The sequence below is a fragment of the Enoplosus armatus genome, chromosome 21 (genome assembly GCF_043641665.1).
Source record: "Enoplosus armatus isolate fEnoArm2 chromosome 21, fEnoArm2.hap1, whole genome shotgun sequence".
NCBI classification, from domain to species: Eukaryota; Metazoa; Chordata; class Actinopteri; order Centrarchiformes; family Enoplosidae; genus Enoplosus; species Enoplosus armatus.
In genome coordinates, this window is record NC_092200.1 from 14,547,465 (window position 1) to 14,571,936 (window position 24,472).

Below are 24,472 nucleotides of genomic sequence, written 5' to 3' on the forward strand. Positions count from 1 at the left end.
TTATAGCAGTATGAACATAATGACAGATGACACACAATGGTGCATAAAACCTGATGTATGAGTGTCTCCTGTGACTAATCACGGGTATGAGGGAGATTTGTTACACTGTGATTAAAAAAAAAAAAGAGCCTCACAGCGACATTCTGAAAATGATTGCACCAAGTGGAATTATGGGAAGTTGCTCTAAACAAGCAAGAATTTCATGCCTGCCCTTATTTCTACCAACCAAGGTCGTCCAAGTATTCGATCAGTATTGCAGATATTCATTCAGAAACTCCCCAGCTTCCTTCCGTGGGTGGTTTTGACACTTCAGAGCTTCTTAAAGGCAATGTCACTGTGTATCATTGTACCGATCCCCAAAGCTTAATAGTAGTTTTACTGAGGAATTTTAAGAAACTCCTGACTTTTTTATTATGCTCCTGTTGTGTATCTGTCACTCAGCTCCCTGTGCAGGAACACTGACAGCTCTGAAGGAGGATGGTGGGAAAACTTCAGACATGTGGAATGAAAAGAAAGCCTTCAGAAACCAGCTTAGCATGTCCTCTGCATGTGTGTGTGAGTGTGTGTGAGAGAGAAAAACTAAATTCACACTTTTTGTTTGTGGAAGTTCTTTCAGGTCTTGGAAGTTCTCACAGAACTAAAACTCGAAAAACCAAACAAGCGTGCAAGTTTTACTGTTACAACCCGTTAACACCGCATGTCACCATTGCGTGTGTGTGTGTGTGTGTGTGTGTGTGTGTTTGTATTCCCCCGTGGCCGGCTGCCAGCTCCTGTTGGACCTGGCATCTGTCATGGTGCTATCAGGTCGCAGAGGCAATAACGCCACTGCCAGGCCCACCTGGGCACACTGTGTGCCTGAGTAGATTTGGGCGACACCAGCAGCGGGAGAGCTGGCCAAGACTGGGATGTCGGTTTGAATTCCCACCGTCATTACTCCACATAGTATTCACCCTCTGCTGGTACAGGAAATGTGCAGGGGTGAGGGCCAGTACTTAAGTAACATACTAAAGTAAAAGTATTTGAAGAAGTCTGAAACTTCAGAAACTACTAAAAGCTACTCAGGTACAGTAATTGGAGATATTTTCATTTGTTACTTCCTTTTTGGTAGCACCACTTTTTGCTGATGTCTGTTTGACCTCAACATTGAACTTTTTTCACTCTAAAATGTCTCAGAAAGCCACCGCAGCGCTTGCACGGCTGCACAAACACACAATCACAGCATCACAGTATAGGGCTGTGTGTGCGCGTGTGTCACAGATAAGCCAGTGTTTACCTACGTTTGTCTGCTTTATCAGCTCCCTCGCCAGATGTTTGCGTAACAGGTCAAAGTTCACTTGAGGAACAACAGGCCTGCTGAGAGATGTGTGTGTGTGTGTGTGTTTGTACAGGTACTTTAGGTACACTGCATATATTTGTGGCTTTCTGCCAGCTAGTGTGTGTGTGAGTGTGTGGAGGTGTGCGTGTGTTTATGCAAGTGCTCTGTTTGTACAGGTACAGGAGTATGAGTGTGTGGAAAGGTGTGTGTTTATGTGTGTCTAGGGGGTGTAACCCGTCCCTCAGGGAGCCAATGAAAGAAACTGGTGGAGCAAAAACCTCAGGTCTGCCCCCCACCCCTCTTCCTCTCCACCCCCCGCCTCGTTACCTCCTCTATCCCGGCTGTCAGGTAGTGGCAGCGCAGCAAAACAAAGTGAGCCGCGGTCAGACACGAGCGGCCGCCGTCTCCACTAATGAGGGAGTGTTGCCTTGTACCGACGAGTGTGTGCAAGTGTTTGCGTGCACCTGCTAACCCGTCATTCACTATGCCTGTTCTCAAACTTCTTTCAGATCCCGGCTCCGTCAGAACTCAGGTGAGCTGCCACTGTGCGTGTGTGTGTTAGTGTGTGTGTGTCCTTGTTGAGGTGTACACTGTCTGTCTGTGTCTGCTGCTCGCCTTCTCTCCAAAGCTTTGCTGCACTTTGAAGACTGCTCTCTCCTGCAGCTATTTGCCAAGGAGACTCCAATTGACTTAACTCGCTGCAGCCTACCTGACGCGAGAAACGAGAATGTTTTTTTTTTGCAGATTTACCCTGAGTTGCCTCTGCTGTTTCTGAAACTGCTGTGTGCTTCACTGCCGCAACGCTCACAAGTATCCCCAAGCTGGAAATTAGACTGGGCTCAAAACAGTTTACTTAAGTAGTATAGCCAATAACTGTGGCTGAAACTGCACTATGTGGATAAGACAAGTCAAATCAAAGTCAAGTCAAATTGACTTGTGTCCCTCTTGCCTTGAGTTTATTTCTGGTGGCAGGTACTAACATAACATAACAACTAATGAGAAGCGGTTTTTGTGCACAAAAAGCTAAACACAAATTCAAAGTGCAGAATCCAACCTTTTTTAAAACTGCAGAAACTTGTCAACCAGCCGCTCTGATGAAATACGCACAAAAATGCATAAATACAGTGTGTTGTATTGTTGTTATCATTGTTAGAAGCAGTAGAAGTAATAATAGCAGTAATGCTATTTTGGGTGGAAATATTGTACAATGTCCCTTTGGCTACATGCAGTTTTTCACCTTTATCAAAGTAAAATAATAATCTGTCAGAAACAAAATATCATTATAGACAGAAAACATCACTATTTGCCAATAAATATCAGTTTAACTGCTCTCTGCCACTTTGAAACATTGCTGCTGCAGCAGCAGCAGTGCATGCAATCTGGGTTTTAACATGTTATTTCGTGTTGTCCATGGCAGGCCTGCTGCATGTGGTCTGCATAGGGGAGATAGCAGACTGGGTTAAAATATTAATTCTGTGTGTGCACATATATTCGTAGCATTAGGCTGTGTGTCTGATCATATTCACGTCACTGCAATGTGAGTGTAGCTAATAATTGATTTAGTAGGTTATAAGGTAGTAGAAGGTGGATGTAGGCTGCACTGACTTTGCATGACTTAAGATGTTTAAGATGTACACGTTGACCGTGGCAGTGAATTGTGTGTGCTGGTGACGAATGAACTTGTGGTCAGCGCAGAAACAGGTTGAAACATTCCCTAAATGTGCACGTGTTTGTTTGCATGCATTTGCCTGTTTCAGCGTGTAACTTTCTCTGTGTGTTTTTCCAGGGCTCGTGTAAAGATCCAGGTGAGAGATTCAGAACACAACACCACAGCAGACATCCTCCCACCTGGCATGCATCCTCCTCTTCCTCCTTTGTAGTCTGTTTTTTTCTCTCTCTGGCAATGTTTATGTGCATAGAGACTGCTGCTCCGAAGACAAATTATACCACGTTTTGGCACATAATCCAAGCAACTATTGATATTCACTAATACTGTGAATCAGCATGCTGCAACTAGCTGCTGATATCAGCACTTTTCCTTGCAACAAATGACTGACCAAGTATTTTTTGTTTAATTTTTCTAGATTATTCTGTTAATTGTTAAAATGGGCTTATTGTCTAAATAGGCTATATGTTATAATTACGATGATCTTAAAAAAGGTTTTACACCTTTTTAGGGCTGCAACAAAGGCTAATTTTCGTTACTGTTCATTACTGATGATTATTTTTCCAATCAATCAATTAGTCGTGAAGCCTTTTTAAGTGTAAGCAAAGTGAAAATAAGTAAAATTTTAGCAAATAGTGAAAAATGCCACAAGTGACTTCTCTTCCTCTCTCTCTCAGTCCGAAAAACACAAAGATATTCGATTTATAATGAATAAAATAAATAAAACAGCGGAAAGTAGAAAATCCTCACATTTTGAGAAGAAGGAAACAGTGACAGTGCACATAATTCACACAAACACACACACACAAACACACACACACACACACACATACACACACTCACACAAACAAGATCAACCAGGAAGCTGGACTTTCCTCTATCAGGTTGTTTATCAGGACTGGCAGTAGGTTTGCATTAATTGCTGCTGGCATGGCATCATAATGTTTTTTTGCTATCAGAGGTGACCTGGCTCAGTCAGAGGAAGGTGTACCTCACCTGGTAGCTATTAGACTCAATCTATGACTGAAAGGCTCATGGACACAGTTTAGGTTGAATAAAACTCAAACCAGGGTGCATAAATTAGCACTATACAGTAAATGCAGCCATTTTATTTCTGCCTCCCTCCTTCTGTGGCTTTCTGTCTCTCAATCTTTCTCCAATAGAATATGAATCCTTTGAATTGTGTGTGTGTGTGTGTGTGTGTGTGGGTGCCTACACTACACCGAGGGCCTTTAATCTCTTATAAACCTGGCTTCAACACTCATTTTTCCACCCCTCCATCCATTACGCTGCAGAAAATCATTTCTGACTGAAGACGCATTAAAATCAATAGGCATTTGATTGCCCCAGCCCTTGGCGTTTTCATAATATCCCGACGCTGCTCTCTTTGTCTGTTTTCAAAGGTACGCTAACACTTGGCTTGTCCTTGTGTGGATAGAAATGCAATTCATGCCCCCAAGACTCAATTCTCCACGGCCCTGTGTCTTTAGAAGTCCTATTCAGGCAAGCTAGCACATGTCAGGCTGCCAGCCTCAGTGCTACAGCGCTGGAACACACACTGAAAGAGAAGCAGGGCAGATATAGATGTATTGGCTTTCAATACAATGTTGTTGACTCCTCTATTATTTGCCTTAAGCTTTACCCTTTTCTCCATGCTCTCACTTGAATTTTCTTTTTCTCACATTGTATTCCTGCGCAACACTATCGCCACACTCTGCAGGGAAAGATATGCACATTTCATTTTATTGTGTTGGGCACATGAGATTTGAACTTTGGCTTTGTTTGGCATGGGTGGGTGCTTCATAACAGACGCGTTGTAATTCAATTGCAGTGATTTCTTGGTAATAACAAAGTTGCCCATTGTGCAGAATCAAATAGCGCTGACTGAGGTCATGTACTTCTGTTCGTACCAGTGCAGAGCCTTACTACTATGTAATATATCACCTGGGGAGTAGTGTGCTTCAGTTAGTCCTTGCGCTGTTAACTGGAGCAGTAAGGAAAAATGTGCATACTATGAACTTGAGCTAAGAAAAAGGAGGAAAATAGTGGAAAAAAACTACATGACACTGATTGAATTTTCCCCCAAGAGGCCAGAATATGTTGTGCAGCAGTAAACAGCGTCACTCCAGCTTATCTTTTATCTATGAGCCAGACAACCAGCCGTGCACTGTTGCTTATCCGTAATATGATAATGGATAATAGGTCAAAGTGATTTGCAAGGGCAGTACACTGGTGACAAGGAGTGTGTTTGTATGTATGTGTGTACACATGTATACTCCCTCTCATTACCACCTATAATGGGGGCCATGAATAGTTCCTTTAGATGCACCTTTAGAATGGCAAACATGCCCTTTTAGACCTGAGGTCACCCGGTACATGTATGCACACACGCATACGTAGACGTCCCCATATGCAGCCAAGCATTCACAATGAAGGGAATCAAGCCGAAGAAGTCTACGAGAAGGGTTTTAGTTTTATGTGTGTCTTCTTGTCTACTCAAGTCTACTTTTAAAAAGAGGACAATTGGGTTAAACCATCGCCACACATCAAAAAGTTCACATGATTCACTTTATTACAAACTTATGGTCCATAGAAAAAAATAAAATATGTATATAATATATATTTTCTTTACGTTTTACCATTAGCTGCAGAACTGTTCTCATTTCTCACTCTCAATATAGTGCCAGTCCAGTCGTGTTCGTACTGTATAAGGCCCTTTTTGCAAACAGTATGCAGGAACCAACTGTATCCCTCTTGCAGGTTTGCCCAAAATGCTGGTAATCAGGAACTACTTTGGCATGCCGAGCCCTACGTCTGGTCCAGCACTCAGCATCCAGACGGGTGACATCATTGAACTAATCTGCGCCGACCTTCACAGCGCCTGGTGGCAGGTCAGAGGTCGCACTATGTCTTAATCTCATATTTCACAACACTATAAAATAAAAAGGACATTTCCTCCACTGTCAGTCCATCTAGCCCTCATCCTGATCTCATATTCTGTAATAGAGCTAGAATGATATATCGCTTAGTCAGTTCTGCCTTTTTATTATAAGTCAGATCTGGTTTAGTCAGCATGGTCCACTTTTTATGAAAGGGATTTTGCACTACTGTCCTGTGTATCAACTTCCTGATCATGTGTTTATGTAGACATCATACTATAAGTCGGACATTTCATACCTGTGATTGTGCCTGTTCACAGTTCTTACTGTGAAAATAAACACTCTTAGTAACATGTATTTATATACACACACAGCGCGTCTTATAAGGAAGTTAAACTCCCACACGCTGGAAATGTTTGTTTGTTTCATGCAAGCAATTAGTCATATGACAACACGAGTGATTTAAAGCTCACTGGAGGAGGAAAGATAGGCTGTTTTCTGGATATTTGATGATAGTAATTTACCGTGTGTGTTTGAGACTTTGAATCAAAGTCACCATAATAATTATAATGAGATTTGATCTGAAAAGGGGCATTGTATTGACATGAACTACTGTATTATTGTATTATAATCAGACATGTAACAAGGAAGCCTAGATATCTCACCATATTTAATGCAAAACAGATAAAATAGATAAAGAATTCAATTAACCCTGTGTAAGAGCTTAACCAGAGGCAGCCATGGCCCCACGCTCGGCAAACATTCAATATCCATCACCTTTGTAGCCAGCAGACCGCAACCATTTCTGTTCTGGGGGTGCGTGACAAATAGAATTGATCGCTGTAATTTCATTTCATTCAACGGCAACCGTCTGTTTACTCTGTCAATGCTACCAGCTATAATCATTATCACACCCTCTGCGAGGATGCAGCAGAAAGCGAGGCTTTCCACAAGGACTGGCAAAAATGTCCTGAGGTGGCAGGGACGTGACAGGGACGACCACAAAACCATCAAAACAGGCTTAGCTGGTAGTGTGCCACTTGTGCCTCTGAGAAATAGACAAACACTGCCTGCTGCAGGGCTCCTGCTCAGTGGAGAACTGGAACAGCAGTACTACAACAGACTGCCTTAGATTTCCACACAATGTAGCACAGTGTTCATTTTGTATTTACCCCTCAAGATATTAATTACCCACCAACAACAGCCACTTCATATGTAGGTGAAAGCCTTTTTTTAACCAAGTCATCTCTGAATGCAACTGTTAAAATGCACAAAACTCTCAATTTCTTTCCAGCTGTGGAATCCATGTCTGAATTATTGTCCCATATAAATCAAGCCACAGCGCCTGAGTCAGACAGAAGAAGATAACTGCACTATGGCCTCCAGAAAACCCCCTATTTATATGGAGTCTCCCCAGTGTTGATAAATTAAGGCCCCCAGCTTAAAGAGTCATCACCAAGGGAGGAATAAGGAACTCATCCTCTTCCCTCTCTTCCTGCCAGCCATTATTTCAACAATAGTTAACTAGGGCTGTAAATTTACACTGCTCTGTGTTGCAAGCTAATTGTTCCTGAATTATGGAGACAGAGTCAGCCAGATGTACGTAACACAATTATCTCTCTGTGGTTTCAGGGCAAAATCCTGTCGACGAAGGAGGTTGGCTTCTTTCCAAGCGATGCTGTGAAGCCTTGCCCATGTGTAAGCAGCATTTCCTTGTAGTCCTTCGCCACATCAGGGCCTGTTGCAGCAGCTTGCATGTGGCTGCGTGTATTTACTAGCAGTGCAGTGATGTGAGGATGGTTTGGACTTCTGTGGTGAGACGAGCTATTTTACCTGGCGAGAAGAATGGGTTTTTATGTTCCGAGCACAAGGAACTTGTCTTACGAGATAAAAGACGGTTTTACTGTCGAATTCACTTCATCAATAAGAAACAAAGCATTAAATTAAACAAGCTATACTTTACATTGTGCAAACTTTATGTGGTGTCTCCACTTACTTAACTGTATATCAACTGCTTGTTTTTGTCCTCCACTTTGGATTGTCATGTTCCCTTTGATAAAATGAAATTCACAGCTGCTTCAGGAATAGATAACAAACCATTATCACCATGTCCACACTGTTGTAAAGATAAGAAGAGCATTAAGCTGTTTTATTGGGGTTGTACAGTGTAAAAGTGCCTGTTTTATAGAAGAGCAAAACATCATCTGGGAAACAGCACTGTGGTACTGACGCCAAGTACAAGACTTTACTGCAGTGGTGCACGTTGTATTGAGTGAAAGCTTCATGAAGATAACAAAAAAACATGTCTGCTTTTGGTTTTTGCTCCAGGTCCCGAAGCCCGTTGATTACTCCTCTCAACCTTGGTATGTTCACAGCAACAGAGTTCTGCTTTTTATTGGACAGACCAAGGTTTTATTGGGTAGAGCAAAAGGCAGCAATATACAGATGTAAATCCATGTACGGAAGATCAGGCTGATGAGAGATTCATTTGGTCCAGACAATAACATCATATGAATTTATTTACACATAGCAGCTTCAGCATGTCAAAGCAATTACATTACGCAGCTCTGACCCAGAAGTGTAAGCAAATTAAACAGCTCACACGGATTTTAGGAGAATACACAGTAATCAATGGTCTGCAGACAGTCAATAACTTTTACAGTACAGTATATTTCATGTGGGTCAAGCTCATGTCTTTTTGGCTGTGGTGTTGTAGGTTTGCGGGGCCCATGGAAAGGCTCCAGGCAGAGGCAGAGCTCATTAACAGGGTCAACAGCACCTACCTGGTCCGCCACCGCAGCAGAGAGTACACAGAGTACGCCATCAGTATAAAGTAAGTCTGTAGATTCTTGGATTTAATTGATTTAAATGAAGCATAATTATATTATTATTAATGAAAATGTCTCTTATATAATGATACACAATTTGTGTTCCTAATAGGAGTGCCCTTTAAATGTGAGCCTGTAGTGTAAGTGATGAATTTCACTACATCAGACAACAGTTTGAACAACTGTAACAACATATTTCCATCATCTTGTTTTAATGTTAGAGTTAGAGTTATGGGCTTGTCTTGGGTCTGGCCATCAACAATCACCAGATTGTTCTTTAACATGACAATTGTCTGTTTGCGGCTGCTCTGTCTGTTAGATTCATCAGATGCCTTCAGCCAAACCGCAGCATTGACCAGATGTAACTCCTGGCTATACTGCATGATTTGACGGACCAATTTATAGTTCCTTTGCAGGATGATGTGCTTTTCCCTCTGAGGCGGAGGCTGTGGTTAACCACAGCGATGTGGGTGAAACTGACCAAACCAAAACGCTAATCATGGAGCAGGGTCTCAGTTAAGGCACTTGGAAGTAGTACACATTAAGTTTTGACCTCAAAACCCACGAATACAATCTGATTAGTTTAGAATTAGAGTCATATAACCATTTAATCTTGGTAATCGCAAACCCAAATGAAATCTGCTTTTCAGCTGTGATCCAGATAGAAAATCTGCAAAATTTAGCAGAATGTTTTCATTGAAGATAACAAAGACTGTTTTTGAGCAAAATTAAGCACACACACACACACACACACACACACACACACACACAATACATTAAAACAACCTAAAATTACCTCAAGCAAGCTGAAAGAAATGTTTAGTAGATTTTAGTAGAACCTTTGAATTTGAGGTTCAGTGTGAACAGCATGTAGGACACATGGCCACTAAAATGCAAGGCTCAATGTGGAGCAGTGAGAGCAAAAATGAATTTGCGAAACCATTAACCATTAATCATTCATTGCCCAACAATTAACAACAATTAACTACAAACAAATACATAGATAAATAACTGGTAAGGTGCTTGACCTCAACTTCACTAAATATCTTTCGAGAACCTTTAAAAAGGGCAAAACTTGACGCTCAAACGTAACTTTCCCAGATGCTCTAAAATAATGCATCTGCTTAAAATTTTAAACACTATGGGTATTCAAAATATCCAGATATGTGCAAATTGTCCTACAAAATTAATGTAGTCAAAAGTGAGCGAACAATTCAACAGGCAGCGTCTCTCTGCGGAGGCGTTGTCAGAATTCTACAGGTGCAGAGTCCGTGTAGGCTTACAGAGCATATTTCAGACCCTTGGGGTGCTAGTGACCCTACCATTGCTCATGATAAATGCTGTCAGTGTAAACGCAGGCGGTGAAGTCACATCAACTGAGCTGGAACACTTTCCGTCTCAAGGAGCCAGCACGCCTCTCTGTGAGCAACTGAAACATTCCTTTAAACTTCGTTTGACTTTTTTTAGAATCCTTTTTTCCTCTTGCAGAATGGACCGGCTTTCATTGCCTTCAAGTTCCTTCTGCGCTGCAGTCTTAATTGCTTGTGTGCACACAGACACGATGCTAAGACTGTTCAAGGTTATTAAAACCTCCCCATGGAAGAGAGAAGCGGGGTAGAAAAAGAAAGCCGTTGTAGGAATGACGTTTTAAAAAGTATTACTCACAAATGAAAATGCCCTCTCCTTCATTGCCTTTTTCTCAGAATAGAGCTGGATGAAGATTGCATCTAAATAGCCAGGAGACCCCAGTTCGGTACAAATGAAGCTCTCAAATTTGTATTTAATGCATTCGACAAAAGTAGAGGGAAAGGGGCGTGGGTGGCTCTGCCACACACAGTAAAGAAAAGCTTTTTCTAAATGGGAAAATCTTGAGATAAGATTCTGGAAGTCTCAATATTTTCACATCATCACAAGTTGTAATTTGCTGTCCTGCAGAGAGTGACAGGAGTAGATTGATACCACTCTCATGACTGTAGCTTAGCACAAAGACTGGAAACAGGAGAAAACAGCTAGCTGGGCTCTAAAAGCACCTCTAAAGCTAATTAACACGTTATATCTCGTTTGTTTAAGAAAGTGTAAAAAATTACAATTTGTGGTTTTATGGAAGTCACTGCTCCCGGCCAAGAAATAGCCCAGTACATAATCCCCTTTAAACCAGTCAGTTTTACACTTCAGTTTTTAATAGTTAAAACAAAGAAGATAGAACTTGTTAATTACTGAGCTTTAAAAGTGCCGGTAGACTGACCGGCTGCTGGCTGCAGCTTCATATTTAACACACAGATATGAGATATGATTTTTTTCAGTTAACTCTAAAGCATATTTCTCAAAATATCAAACTATTCTTTTAACATTAAAATCAGCTAGTCTTAGCATTACTGTTAAGGTTTTAAAAGTTTTAGTTTTTGAAATCTAGACGTCATGACAAGTCCAGCTCTGTTCTTAGTGACAAGGCCTGACCCAGGAACAGTCAGGCCAGGGGTCCAAATTATATTCATTCTAATTGGGTCAGGTTGGACCTGGAGAGGGAAAGTAGGAACTTTGAAGTGAAGGCAAAAATGAAGTGTTTTGCTGCTCTTTTCGCTCTGTAATTGGAGGTGCACCACGCCGCCATGCTGTGTTAAGTCTCTCTATTTGGATCTGTTTGGGTCGATCACAGTTTGGATTTGGGTCTAATGATCCTCAGGTCTCTTTTTGGAGCAGGTCTCTGTTTTTATGCACGTAGCTTTGAGTTGAGTTTTCCACAGGTTCATGTGTGAAGACCTCGACGGAAAGCAGTCGATACCAGAACAGAGTTTGTAGATTAAAGCCACTATGTGTAGAATTTGAACTTTTCCAACCTTGGTGCCCCCTAGTGGTAGCATCAAAGAAGACCCTACCCCAAACCAGGGACATGGAAAATGAAGGGCTGAAAGCCACATATGAACTCTCATGTGTGTTGTCTCATTTTTCTACAAAAATGCTATCAGAGTAATTTAATGCAATAATTACTTCAAAAGAATCTACGTATAGTGACTTAGAAATAGGACAGGAGCTAGCAGATTGATGCAGTCGACACTCAGCTGAGTATTCACTGTGACTAACAGACACGCTAGATTTCTGCACACCCTGTCCCTATGTGGGTAGGGGAGTAGTTACACACATTTTCCTCCTGACCACCCATCATTCACGTGTCACGAACCTTCGGGACCCTATGCATTACAACGACGGCCGTGCTCTCCACAGTGGGGCCAGGGGGGCGGCCACCGATCGATGGTGGTGATCAGAGAGGGAAATTACACTCATAACTTATTCAATGGCCCACAGGTACAACAACGACGTGAAGCACATAAAGATCCTGACCAAGGAGGGCTGCTTCCACATCGCAGAGAACAAGAAGTTCAGGAGCATATTAGTGAGTCTTTTCAGCCTGTTTTATTATTTTTTTCAAATTCCACCACTGCAATTCATAAATAAATCATCATGTTCGCTTAATGAAGTGTCAAAACCTGAATTTTATTTTAGCAGTGTGCACAAAAATAGCCATGATTAGAGACGTGTTTATACTGGCCTGAGGGCTTCAGCATTATAGATAAGTGCAGCGCATATTGGAAAGGTTCACCAGCTTTATTTATGCCAGGATTGTATTTTCTCTATCTCAGATTTGCTAAAAACAGGTTTCAGAGTATAATATTTGAATACTGGTGTTTGTCAAAACAGTATTTTAATAACATATTTTCACTACATTTTATAGAGGCAGAAAACTGTTCAAAGGTTCTGTCTAATGTGGAGGTATAGTAAGTCAAACTTATAGTCAGCTTTCATAACATATTATAATTCTATAAATCTACAGCAGTTTAAAAGCACTATGGTAATAATAAGATTCAGTTTTCATGCAGACTCTTCATGATTGACGGATACGTAAACAACACAGATGTTTCTGTCATCAGAGCTGCAAAGAAACTATGCATGAATGTGTCATTTATCTGGTTTTACAAAGTGAATTCAAGAGAAATGTGACATGCAGTAAAGACTAACTTCAATGACTGTATATCTATTAGTGTGCTTACTTATTCTTATGTATGTGTGTGTTTGTCCAGGAGCTGATTGAGTACTACAAACACCACTCCCTGAGAGAAGGTTTTAGGAGCCTCGACACCACTCTGCAGTTCCCTTACCGGGAACCGGAGAACGCTGCTATGCACCGTCACCGGTCGGGTGGCAGCAGTGAGTAGACCTGACGAGTCACTAAGAATAGAAACAATCCACCACTAAGACACTAAAGCCCACTTCGCAGTAATGGTAGCAACTGATAATGCAACAACTGGGAAATATAAAAACTATTGACGGAAGGATTAAAGACATCTGAGAGAAATCTATCCCATACTGTATTTGTATATTCTGAGCTGATGATTCATGTAAACAAACAACATAATGTTTACATTCAGAGGGTACCTTTAAGTTTCTGGTAGCAGTCTGTTGATTCATTTTCTGATTTTATCTGTAAAATCTCTGAAAAATGCTCGTCACAGAACCCAAGGTGACATCTTAAAATTGATTCCAACAGTCTAAAACCCAAAGATATTTAGTTTACGATCATAATAAAACTGGGAAAAGCATCGAAATCATTGCATTTAACAAGCTGGAAGTGTTTAAATTATCAAAATAGTTCCTGATTAAGTTTCTGTTGATTGACTTCAGCTCTAGCCGCGGCATTTTAAACCTTAGACAGTTGACAGTCATACATGCAGTCAGCTAATCAGCATCAGCGGACTCTTCATCATCAAGTCAGGAAAGCAGTCAGTGTGATCCGACACTCATCATTCATGCTCCTTTCATTGTTAATAGCTTTTGTTTCTGTTACTGCTGCTTTTACTGGCTCTGCTGATTTCTCCCACCACTACTCCTGCCGCCTGTTCTGTTTTCTTATCTATCATCCTTCCCAACTCTCTCACACACGCCTTTAATTCACTTGGGAGCGTCTTCACATCCTTAAAAAGGAGCTAAGTAGCCATTTGTTGTTAAAGACAGCCCAGTCTCCTCTGATGTTAATTGTTTTTGACTGAACTGTCAAACGGTGGTTGGAGAATCCACTAAGCATGTTATTAGATTTGATAACACTCTCTGGACGTTTACTGAAGATCAAATCAATTAGAGTTGCCAGAGAGAGAGATAATCTGGTAGAACCTTCAACAAGTCCAGAGTCAAGAGCATTTATATGAGTTATAGTCTTATCCACCTACTGCATGTTACACAAATTCAAATAATGATATCATCCGTCATTAGTTACTTTTGAAATCCCAAATGACTTTTTTTCACTATTTTCATGTTCAATTTTCCCTGAAAAGTCACAAATAAACAGGGACTATGATAGTACAAAGACAGACTACCACAACTGTAGTATCTTTTTAATGTATCTGTTACTCAAATGTTTTAATGAAATAGTGATAGTAGATAATAGATAATAGTTTTTCATAATAAGAGGTCAAATATTTCTTCAATTGATGGTGTAATTTTGTTTATTTATTTTTATAGTTGATGTTAATGATCTTAATCACAGATTCATTTATTTTATTGAGCCATCAACCATCAAGCAATTTACTACACAAGTGTTAATGTGGGATATCAAAAACAGACGCTCACCAGCAGATTGTTGTTTCAGCTGTCATTTTGCTGCAAACATCCTTGTACACTTCAGACAGCCCAAAATTTGTTAGCAACTGCGCCACAAGAGGTTGTCTGCAAACTTTGTTCTTGTGGATGTTGTGGTGTGCTGTCTGGCAGTCGTTGAGGTGAAGATTTGAGCTGTGTGATATTTTTTTTTTACCTGTGTAAGATTGAGCTGTTTGTTCTATTATGAACAAACCTGTCAACACCTCAAGACAAAAGCAGCAATCATTGTCTGAGGAGCAGAACTGTACTGGAATGCAGCGCACTGATGATTATTTATGCATGCGGCTGCTGTTCCTTCTTAACTGTGCGACTTTGTCAGTCATTAAACTAACTAACCTGACTCCTCTCAGCAGTCAAGATGCTATTTGTTAGGGCGGAATGAGGGAGAACGCAACATCCAGTGACATGTTCTTCCTTTCTGACTTGGAATTTAACAGGGGTGGAGTGTGTAACTTTGAGCCGAGATTTTAATGAGATGATGTTTGGGTTTGAAGTGAAACAGCTGAGCATCGTCAACTCAGGAGTGAATATAGACATTTCTGTGACAGAAACAATTTTTTCTTGTGTAATTTAATAAGTAAAAGGTGTTTTTAAATAGTTTGTTGAAAAGAATGGCAGTATATACTCAATTGATCCTTTTATCCTTTCATTATTGGCTTGGTTGATAATGTCAGGTGGGAATAGGTTTGAAAAACCGTCAAGGGAGGTCAAAAAGACTCACAGTCTTCAGCCTCCAATGCTGAAGAAGAAAGTGCTGTTCGCTCTTTAAAACATCCAATGTTCACCCAACACAAGCTGAATGTTTCAAGCAATGCCAGCAGAAACGGTGTTAAACAGCGTGTGAGCCAGGCACAGCGACTTTGCCCATCAGTTGGTTAATGGAAAATGGATGACGTATCACAATTGGTGGCTAAATGAGATTTCATTTGAACCCTGTATGCCACCGCGTGCAGTGGAGAAAAGAAAAAGTCCCAAGCGAGAGAAATGTGAACAGATTGTACGGAGCTGTTTGGTTGTTCTGAAGAGGCCTGTTGTTCAAACTCCGCTTCAAAACACAAGTCGAGACAGCTTCAATCCAAATTTGTTTTGTTCCGGTGTGGTCTTCTGTCTCGTGGGCAGCCTCCTCCTGGTGTGCAGACTTCATTTTCTCTCTTTCACATTTAAATGTTTTTGTTTTGATTTGCGTCTTCCTCAAGCACTGCTGGAAGACGTCTAATTATTGTTCATGCTTTGTTTCATGTTTTTTTGGACAGCTTTGCAGAAGGCAAAACTGATTGATTAATACCAATACACTAACTAAAATAGCAACAATACCAGTGTTAACTCAAAATATGAATTAAAATGTGTCCATGGAACAAACACAGCTGACAGTGTGTGTAGGACTCTTGACTGCTGATTGGATTTTAACTCATCTTCATTCTCTTGTGAAATGATACAATGCACGAGTATGTGTGCGCCCTGGATGTTAGTCTCCTCTATTAGTGAACCAGCTCACATTGTGTATTCCGCTGTGGTCCACAAATCAGATTGTGCAAAAATGAAGCATGTAAAATGCAGCTGGTGTCTTGGTGGCTGTTTGAAGCGGAGGGCGATCCCTCTTCATATTGCTCGTACCTAGACACCATTAGGGGTTGCTGAGCTGTCTCTCAGTGCGCTGATTAGTATTCATTTTAAAAACCACTAGAGCTCTGCTCTCCTTACAGCATATCAATAACCCAGGCCTGTTAACTTGCCAGCAGTATTGTTGGGAGCGGCACATTTTTCATAAAGTTTGGGCATTTATCTGCCATTGTGGGGATTAGATTTTCTATTCCCAGTGGCAGAAATGTGGGCTCCTGTGCAGAGGCAGGTTTAGAAACTTTTCAAAGGGGGTGTTGGACCAGGGGCACAGTTTTAAGGGGGGGCCATTTAGTAAAATGAGTAAAAATGTGTTACCACTCAAATTAAAAGCCCAATACACTGTTCATTATCAATAATTACATGGTTTATTCCGTGAAATAAATGGATGCCAAATAAACAACTTTAAATATTCTGATATGAAATAATGTCAATTATTAGCTTCTATTTGTAACTCCACATAGCCTACAGCCATGAACAGATTATGAGATAGTGGGCTCCTGGACACAGATATGTACAAGGCCTCCCACCCCTCCTACGTGGGAGAAAGACCCCCAGACCCAAAGACATGGCCACGTTGCTTTTAGTCGTTTTGTGTCTATTTGTGGTTGTTTTGCTCTGGCTCAGGCTCTGGTCCATGGGCCCTGGGCCTGTGCCCAGTAGGCTCATTCAGTAATCCATCCATTATACTAATACACCAACTACCACCTATTACTATATCCTTCTGACTCTGTTAGGGGGGTCACCCACCACTGCTCCTTTGTAGTGATGCTATGCGGTCGTGTAGCCAGAATTAACCACACCAAGTTCTTTGTCTTGAGTTTTCCATCGTCCAGACAGTACACATAATTCCTACATCAGGAATGTTTTGTTAACCCTAGTTAAACTTTTCTGGACAAAATCATTCATTGGCATCCATTTAGCCAACTGCCTGTATTGAATTTATACTGTGTAGTCTGATTCTACTTAAATAGCACATTCCAAAATAACCCAGTGGACTCAAATGTATCCTCAAAGACTAAGGTATTAATACTTTAAGGGTTAGAGGTTCTATTCCCCAGAGCAAGGCACTAACACTGCCAACTCTAAGACATTGTTGGAATCAGATCAATGCCGGGAGCTTCTTTCTCTGCCAGTAGAAATACTGGAGGACAGATAGAGATACAACTGCAGTGGGTTATTTCTCAAGTTGTTTGAAAGGTAACGGCACAGCTAAGTCTTTCTAAAGTAGAGGAATCTGTGCTGTGGACATTGTGAGCTTCAGAGAGATGACATGAAAAGCAATTTGGAGATCACAGGAAAGTACTATAATAATAGTGAAATAAGGCAACGCCAGTGTCTGATAAGTTATCAAGTTAAGGGTGTCTGTCAGAGGAAGTTTGTAAAGGAGATTGTTGTGGCTGTACTACAGCTGGGTGATTGTCTTTATAAATATGCAAATAGAAATCTATTCCCTGTGCTGTAATTGTGAGTACTCCGCATGTTCCTCCCAATTAAAGTGGAGATGCCATTTATGACGCAGATATCTTTTTGGCAAATTGGAATCAAGATGTGTCATCACTTCATCTTTCAACAAAATCTTAGTGGTGATGTTTGTTTTGGACCTTCGATGTTTGACCTTTAATTTAATCAGGACCATCTTTCAATTCAGTTTTTTTTTTTTTTCAGTTTCACACCAGAACACAAAATGTGTATTCCTCCAAGTTTTATGGAAATGAGACAAATGTTGTGAGTTATGTAGTGAGTTATCTCAAATGTGTTTAATTAGAGCACCACTTCATGCCTGCAAGTGTATTTTGTAGGTTTTCTTCTTCTTCTTTTGTCATTAAGTTTCATATGAGTTGATGTAGAAGTAAGGGCCTTACAATATTCAAAATTCTGACCTTTAGTCAAGGAAGGAGTTGGAGTTACCTCTTCTTTGAGTTCAAATTTTAGCTTTCCAATTACAGAGCCCAATTTAGGCCAAACTGTGTAAATACTTTCAGGGGTACAAATTAATTAACCGTCAGTGAAAGAACTGCTACCACTGGCTAGAGCTCTTCCTGCCGTCATTTATTTTTTATCAAACTGCAACTGTGTTCTTTACCTCTGAAATTTTTTTTTAACTTAGAGTTGGGATTTATAAAAACATGTTTCATTTTTTCTCCTTTGCTTCTCTCTCCTTCTACCATCCCCCCCATCCCCTGCCCCCTCCGCTCCCTGCCTGGCCTGCCCTGCCATAGCCCCATTGCTCTGCGGCCTCTCTTTTGTAACTCCTGCCGGCTACAGCTTTGTACCTCCTTCCTCTGCTCCCTTCTGGTCAGGTACAGGTATCGCTTCTCACTCTGTCTGTCTGTCTGTCTGTCTCTCTAACACTCTCTGTTTCTCTCTTTTGCCTTTCATGTTGAAGGCTGCTTAGCATGCTGGCTGTAGCTCAGTGCATTCACATCATCGCCTGAATCTCTGCCTTTACATCTGCCATCTAGCTTCTCATTGCACCATTTCACCTCTCCCATAGTTGTGTGCACATACATGTCATCCTGTGTGGAGAATAGGGACTGTTTGTTTTAGTAATGCATGAATGTACTGTGTGTGTGTGTGTTAGCTCCTCTATATTAGATATTCCGTCCCCACGGCCAGGTTGTAGAGGTCTGACATTCCATTTCCACCCGTCAGCTGAGCCCAGTTTGACCCACCAGTCAGTGTCTGGAGAAGGTAGAAAGCCGGCAGGGTGGAATGGAGCAGTGGTAACTAGCTAACTGCCTCCACAGCTGTCTCTCATGCTGCTGTCTCCTAGACAGGAAGTCTAGTCGCTCGCACACACACACACACACACACACACACACACCGCTGTCAGAACACTCGAGCTGGACTTCACAGCTTCAAGGACTTGTAGGGCCATACTTCTCGTTATATAAATAATATATAATAATTAGAATATGATTATTAAACAGCAATTGAACCATCTAGTGTCAGTGTGTCTAGTGTCTAGGTCAGATGTGTCAACCATTTTCCATCTCGTTCACTCTTTATGAAAGAATGAAAGAAATGAAGAAAATATCACCCATCTCTATCTGTCTGTGTGTGTGTGTGTGTGTGTGTGTGTGTGTGTGTGTGTGTGTGTGTGTGTGTGTGTGTACATGTGTGTATGCGTCGACACTGAAACTGATGTTTTTAGATTTATTTCAAACGCATCTTCTTGAACCGTGGATGAACGAAATGTTATATATATTTTAATACCCACATCTCTTTCTCTATCTGTTGTAGTGTTTACTCCAAAAGTGATTGGCGTGGCGATAGCAAGGTACGACTTCAGCTCGCGTGACACCCGGGAGCTGTCGCTGCAGGAGGGTGACGTGGTCAAGATCTACACCAAGTCAGGAGCCAACGGCTGGTGGAGGGGCGAGGTCAATGGCAGGGTAAGTGGCAGCCATAAGATTCCAATAAAACACAGCTTCCCATCACCAAATCCAAATGCAGAGAATCATCCTTTCTGAGGGCTGATATTGCCTTCCAGGCCTGATAACAGTCCCAAGTTTGGATGGTGAAATGCTGTGTCCTTTTTCATCAGCGATATGGGCTGCACTGCATTCACTAATATTTAATCAAGGCAGAAAAGTTTCAGAACTTTCATTAGCGGTGTTTACTTAGAAACCACTTTTGTTTCTTCATGCTGGCTGTTAAATTCTTAAATCCAATTTTCAGTAGAGCTAAAAACAGGCTTTTAGAAGAAGAAACATTTGGCGGATATTCTTGTCTACAGGTACCTGGAAGGGACTATTCACATTTAGTCTGTTTTATCTTTAGTCTGTTATGTACACCTTTCCAACATTTCTGTTTCCCCATATCATCCCTTGGAAGAGTTAATTTGCTGCTTTTGTGTCTTAAATGCATAAATGTTCCCATCCAATACCAAGAGCGCTTCATAATCAGGCATATAGCGCTGAGAGAATCCTGGTTCTAAATACAGGGAAATATATGTACTGACTCCCACACACATGCACTGCATTCAGCCTGTGTGTGTGGTGTGTGTGTGTGTGTGCGCTGCAGTGCTCAGTAAAAGAGAAGCGCTTTTACATTTACCACACCTCTTCACAAGAACACACTCACACAGCACAGACACATTACTAAGCCAGATGTGTGTGTTGATGCTGCTCTGGTGAAAACTAAACACTGTGTGTGGAGTCTGTAGAGAGTTGTTAGACTCTCTTTAGAGCCTTCAACCAGTAACAACAATCGGTACTTCTGAATCTGTCAATTGTCAACACTCTGTCAACACTAACACATTTTATCACTTCATTTGAATATTTTTACAGTACTGTTATAGAGTATTTTATGTTTTAATATCTTTATTTTTGTTTTAGAATGTTTTAAATTACATTTTCTTTGTTTAAAATTGCTAACCACTATTTAAAACTGTCTATTTCAATCGTATAAAACAGCTGCTATTATACTTGTAATTAAAAACAGTCATTAATAAATGGAATGATTTCTATCATTTAATTACATTTTGTCTAAATTTAAAATATTAGGTTTTGGGCATCTTTTCACGTGAACAATGCAGTTAGAAAAAAAAGATGTGCTGAAAAAAATGTTACCATGTTAACCATGAGTTTAAAATATAAATTTAGTTATGTGTTCCCAAAAATGAATCTCCACGCTCAAACTGAACATTTCATTTGTAAACCCATGTTATATCACAATGGTTTTAATGTCAACAATGTAAAACTTTAGCAATACATTTATTTTATTTTACTCTCACCATTCAGATACCTTCAGGATTGCCAATATTAGCTTGGAAAATATACATTTTTATTTTTGTTACTTATTAGAACCACTGCTCTCTCTTACACACACACAGTATACAGCTATTCTCTGTGGGTTCCTGAAAGGCATTCTGGTAAATGTAGTAAATCACTATCTGAAGTATAAAAAGCAAAGGGAAGGAAAGCGAGTACGCCATAAATGACTGTAAATTACAGCTGTTACAGCAGTGTGATTTCTTATTCCCATCTCCCCTCTCAGGTCGGCTGGTTCCCATCCACATACGTAGAGGAGGGTGAGGAGTGAACGGTCCGACATGGGAAGAAGAGTAAGAGAAAGCAAGAACGGCTGCAGTGGAGTAAGCAAACTGAGCACATACCGGTAGCGGAGAGAGTGAGCTTCTGCACCGCTGCTTGCTGCAGTGTTACTTTTCAGAGCCGAGCAGACGGCTTCGCTCTCCTCGTCGGAGTCTCCTGTTGCCCCCCACCTTCCCAGAGGCCTTTGGGAGAGAAAAAAAGGGCTACAGTACATTGCAGATGCAAAGACGCCCATCATTTCTGGTTGACTCTGTGTGGCTAAGTGACTCCACCGACTAGCAGCTTGCCTGTCAGCGGGGCACAAGCCACCCCACCCCCCCAACTTCATCCGTCCATCCATAATTCACCCTTCACTCCCTTCCTCTCTCTGCCCCAGCCCCCAAACTCCCACCTGTTTCTGCTTGCCAAGTCGGCCGTCGCCAATCTGTCAAAAGTAGATACTCAAATGCCACTCTTCCAGTCATGCGCTCATTCATCCACTCATCCATCCATCCAAGCATCCGTCCCCCCTACCAGCCCCCCATGGGAATCGTCATCTGAGCTGGAAAAGACCCCTTTCATCCCCTTTTCACTCTGAAAGGATTTCACTCAGTTTTGACCTTGCCTGTGTGTTTGGTCCACTAATGCAGGTGGTTATTGATGACTTGGTGACCCAGATTCACACACACACACACACACACACACACACACACACACACACACACACACACACACACACACACACTACCCGCCTCTCTACCCCTTCAGATTATGATCGCGAACACACACACACTCTTACAGGAGATGTAAGAGAGGGATGGCGTTGGATAGCATCGCTTCTCAGTGCCAGCAATTGATCGCTGTTGTTCCTATTTTCTTCCCACCTCCTACATTCTTTATCTCCCGCCCAGCCTCTCATGTTTTCAGTTGTCTTGGCCGTTAACGATCCTCTGCTCTTATCGGTGGCAGCTCCGGCGACAGGAGCCCATTCGCCGAGGGTTTATCTTATTGGAGGCATTAGCGGCTTGTCGGGGGAAACAGGCCACACTACCCAGAAGCCACCTGTCCCCTTAACATGAAAAATAAGAAAAGGCGAAGATTAAACACAAGCGTGGCCTAACTTTGTTCTTCTGTTTTTCCTCCCCAATTTTCCATCTCTCTTTCTTTGCTTTTCTCAGCATGTCTTGAATTGTTTTGTCCAGTTTCATCATCTACAGATATGATGCAGTTTGATTGCACTGCACTGATAGTCTATAGGAGGCCGTCTACCCAGATGTGTACTTTTGCAACATTTGTCACAAGATTATGCATCAAAATGTTTTATCATCATCTTCCTAGGTGTTAGTGAGGACTTAGCGTCTTCCGCTATGGCTGCTATTTTAGAGGTTTTTCCACTCAAGAATACAGTTTGTGCAGTAACTCTGTTTTGGCAGGAAAAAACATCAAATTAAAAAAAAAGGGTATTTATGTATTAACACAGTCCAAAAGAACTGATATCAGCTTTCGGAAAGCTTTTTCCACTGCTTATATCTTCCTGCTAACTGTCCTCCCCCTCACCCCCGCTCCCTTTCTGTGTTCCACCCTCTCCCCCCCGCATACATTATGCACACCGTCTCCTTAATCCACAGTGAAAGAGGATTTTCCCACATTTGAGGGAATAAATACCTTTACAGCAAAAACATGCTGAACAACACACTCGTAATGTTAACACACACCAATATGTAGTCACAGACGGAATAAGACGGCAGTGAACACAGATCCAAAATAATGATCAACTTTTGTCTGGAGGTGAGGCCAAAAACTCCCCTGCAGTTGGCTTAGTGCAGCCATGTTTTAACCTCAGCCAGGATGGGTTTATTTGCTGTACAACAAAACTACAAACCATACTTCTTTGTTTAATTTATGTACATACTGACGTTTTTAATTTCATTTGTGGTTGGTGATTTCTGTTCACGCAGTGGGCAGAAGGCAGGCAAACTCTCTGGACCTGTCAATCACCCGATCACACAATCATTCAGTCATTTCTATGAAGATGGTCAGAACATAACTTTTAACTAGTCCTTTTAATTTCTATAATTTGAAGTTGTTCTTTGGCTACATTCCTCGTCACTCCTCAAATACAGACTTTTCACACAGTTACACACGCCTACGCATGACATTTTAAAAAGTCATCTCTTTTCTGTTAAGGGAAAGCTATTTATGTAACATGCAATGTACATAAAATACAATATCTGTCACTTGATGACATATTGGGGTAGTTTACCAAGAGGCAGCATTCTCTAGTTGACAATTTAAGTGGGAACATGGTGAAACACTCCATCAGAGCATTGAATAAAGTCCAAACTTTCAGAGCTAATGTTGAAGTTTAACCACTTGATGAGATGAAGAAAGGCGTCATGTGGCTAACTACTGGATCCTGCCTCTGGTAGCAGCCGTCAGGACATCCTCCATTCAAAGCTATCATCCTCCCCTGTCACGTCGTCGTTGTGTCAGTGCCATTGGGTATTGTGTCACAAATATAGTTTGTGAATCCAAGTAAGAATTTATTGTAAAGATACGCTTTTGTATGCGCTTAATGGATCCATTATGTTCACTAATAACCCCCCTGCCAGCCCTGCCGCTCCATGCCATTATGATATGTATGACAAAAAGATTTTTTTGTTCCCAGTCATGCTGTTTAACTACTGGACTGAAGAAATGTGTCAAAAAGGGTCACATTAATGTGTTTTTGCATTAAGACGTCTCCTTTTTTTTGCATCATTTTGTATTATCAACAGTGTCATTAGGTGGCCACTAGATGGAAGCATCCAAAACACATCTCTTCCTCTCCGAGCGGTCACCTTCAACTTGCTAAAAGTTTGGAGATGACATCATCTGATTAGGAGATGAACAATGTTTAAGGGAGCAATTAGCATCGGCCTTGTTGCTGCTGTAGACCAAACCAAGTGATCAAAATGCACAAGATTAAGGTTTTCTAAAGTAGTGACAGGTAGACCACAAAGCATGCAATGCATTTAATAGGAAATTATTTGTAGAATAAATTGGATTGTTAAATTTCTTTACAGTCCCTGAGTCTCTGTCAAAATTCCCTGATATTGTTAATTTCCAGTAGGAGCCCTGAGGGTAATATTTCCCCCCTCCCCTCCTACTTCCCCAAAATGCCTGCAGTCTCTCCACAGTCAGACATTTATAACATCTTTAAGAAATCTTCGGCGCGGCAGCAGCACAAATGCGATCCAGCACCGGCTTCTCTCCCGTCTTGGGAGAAGTGGTGGAGGCAGAGTAGGCTGCTCTAATCGCAGACTCCGGTAATCCACTCCCGCACTCCTCCTCCGCCCAGATGAACTCTGACAGTGGGGCCATTTACAACTGCAGGCTTTCCTCCCCTCCAAGTGCGCTTCCAGATTTTTTTTGTGTGTGTGTGCGCGGGAGGGACGGGAGGAAGGCTCAAGGGTATCTGTGATCTAATCATTACACCA

General features: G+C 41.4%; 1 protein-coding gene across 1 annotated transcript in view; it reads left to right on the forward strand.

The window, feature by feature from the left end:
• LOC139304648 (guanine nucleotide exchange factor VAV3) overlaps positions 1-21,505 on the forward strand; it is an 81,544-nt gene extending 60,039 nt beyond the window's left edge. The window contains exons 18-28 of the mRNA XM_070928568.1: positions 442-480; positions 1,825-1,847; positions 3,102-3,120; positions 5,742-5,872; positions 7,493-7,558; positions 8,189-8,223; positions 8,577-8,693; positions 11,992-12,079; positions 12,765-12,891; positions 19,201-19,352; positions 20,959-21,505. Of these exons, the coding sequence (XP_070784669.1) occupies positions 442-480; positions 1,825-1,847; positions 3,102-3,120; positions 5,742-5,872; positions 7,493-7,558; positions 8,189-8,223; positions 8,577-8,693; positions 11,992-12,079; positions 12,765-12,891; positions 19,201-19,352; positions 20,959-21,003 (842 nt within the window). The 3' untranslated portion in view covers positions 21,004-21,505. The remainder of the gene's footprint in view (positions 1-441; positions 481-1,824; positions 1,848-3,101; positions 3,121-5,741; positions 5,873-7,492; positions 7,559-8,188; positions 8,224-8,576; positions 8,694-11,991; positions 12,080-12,764; positions 12,892-19,200; positions 19,353-20,958) is intronic.
• The last annotated feature ends 2,967 nt before the right edge of the window (positions 21,506-24,472 follow it).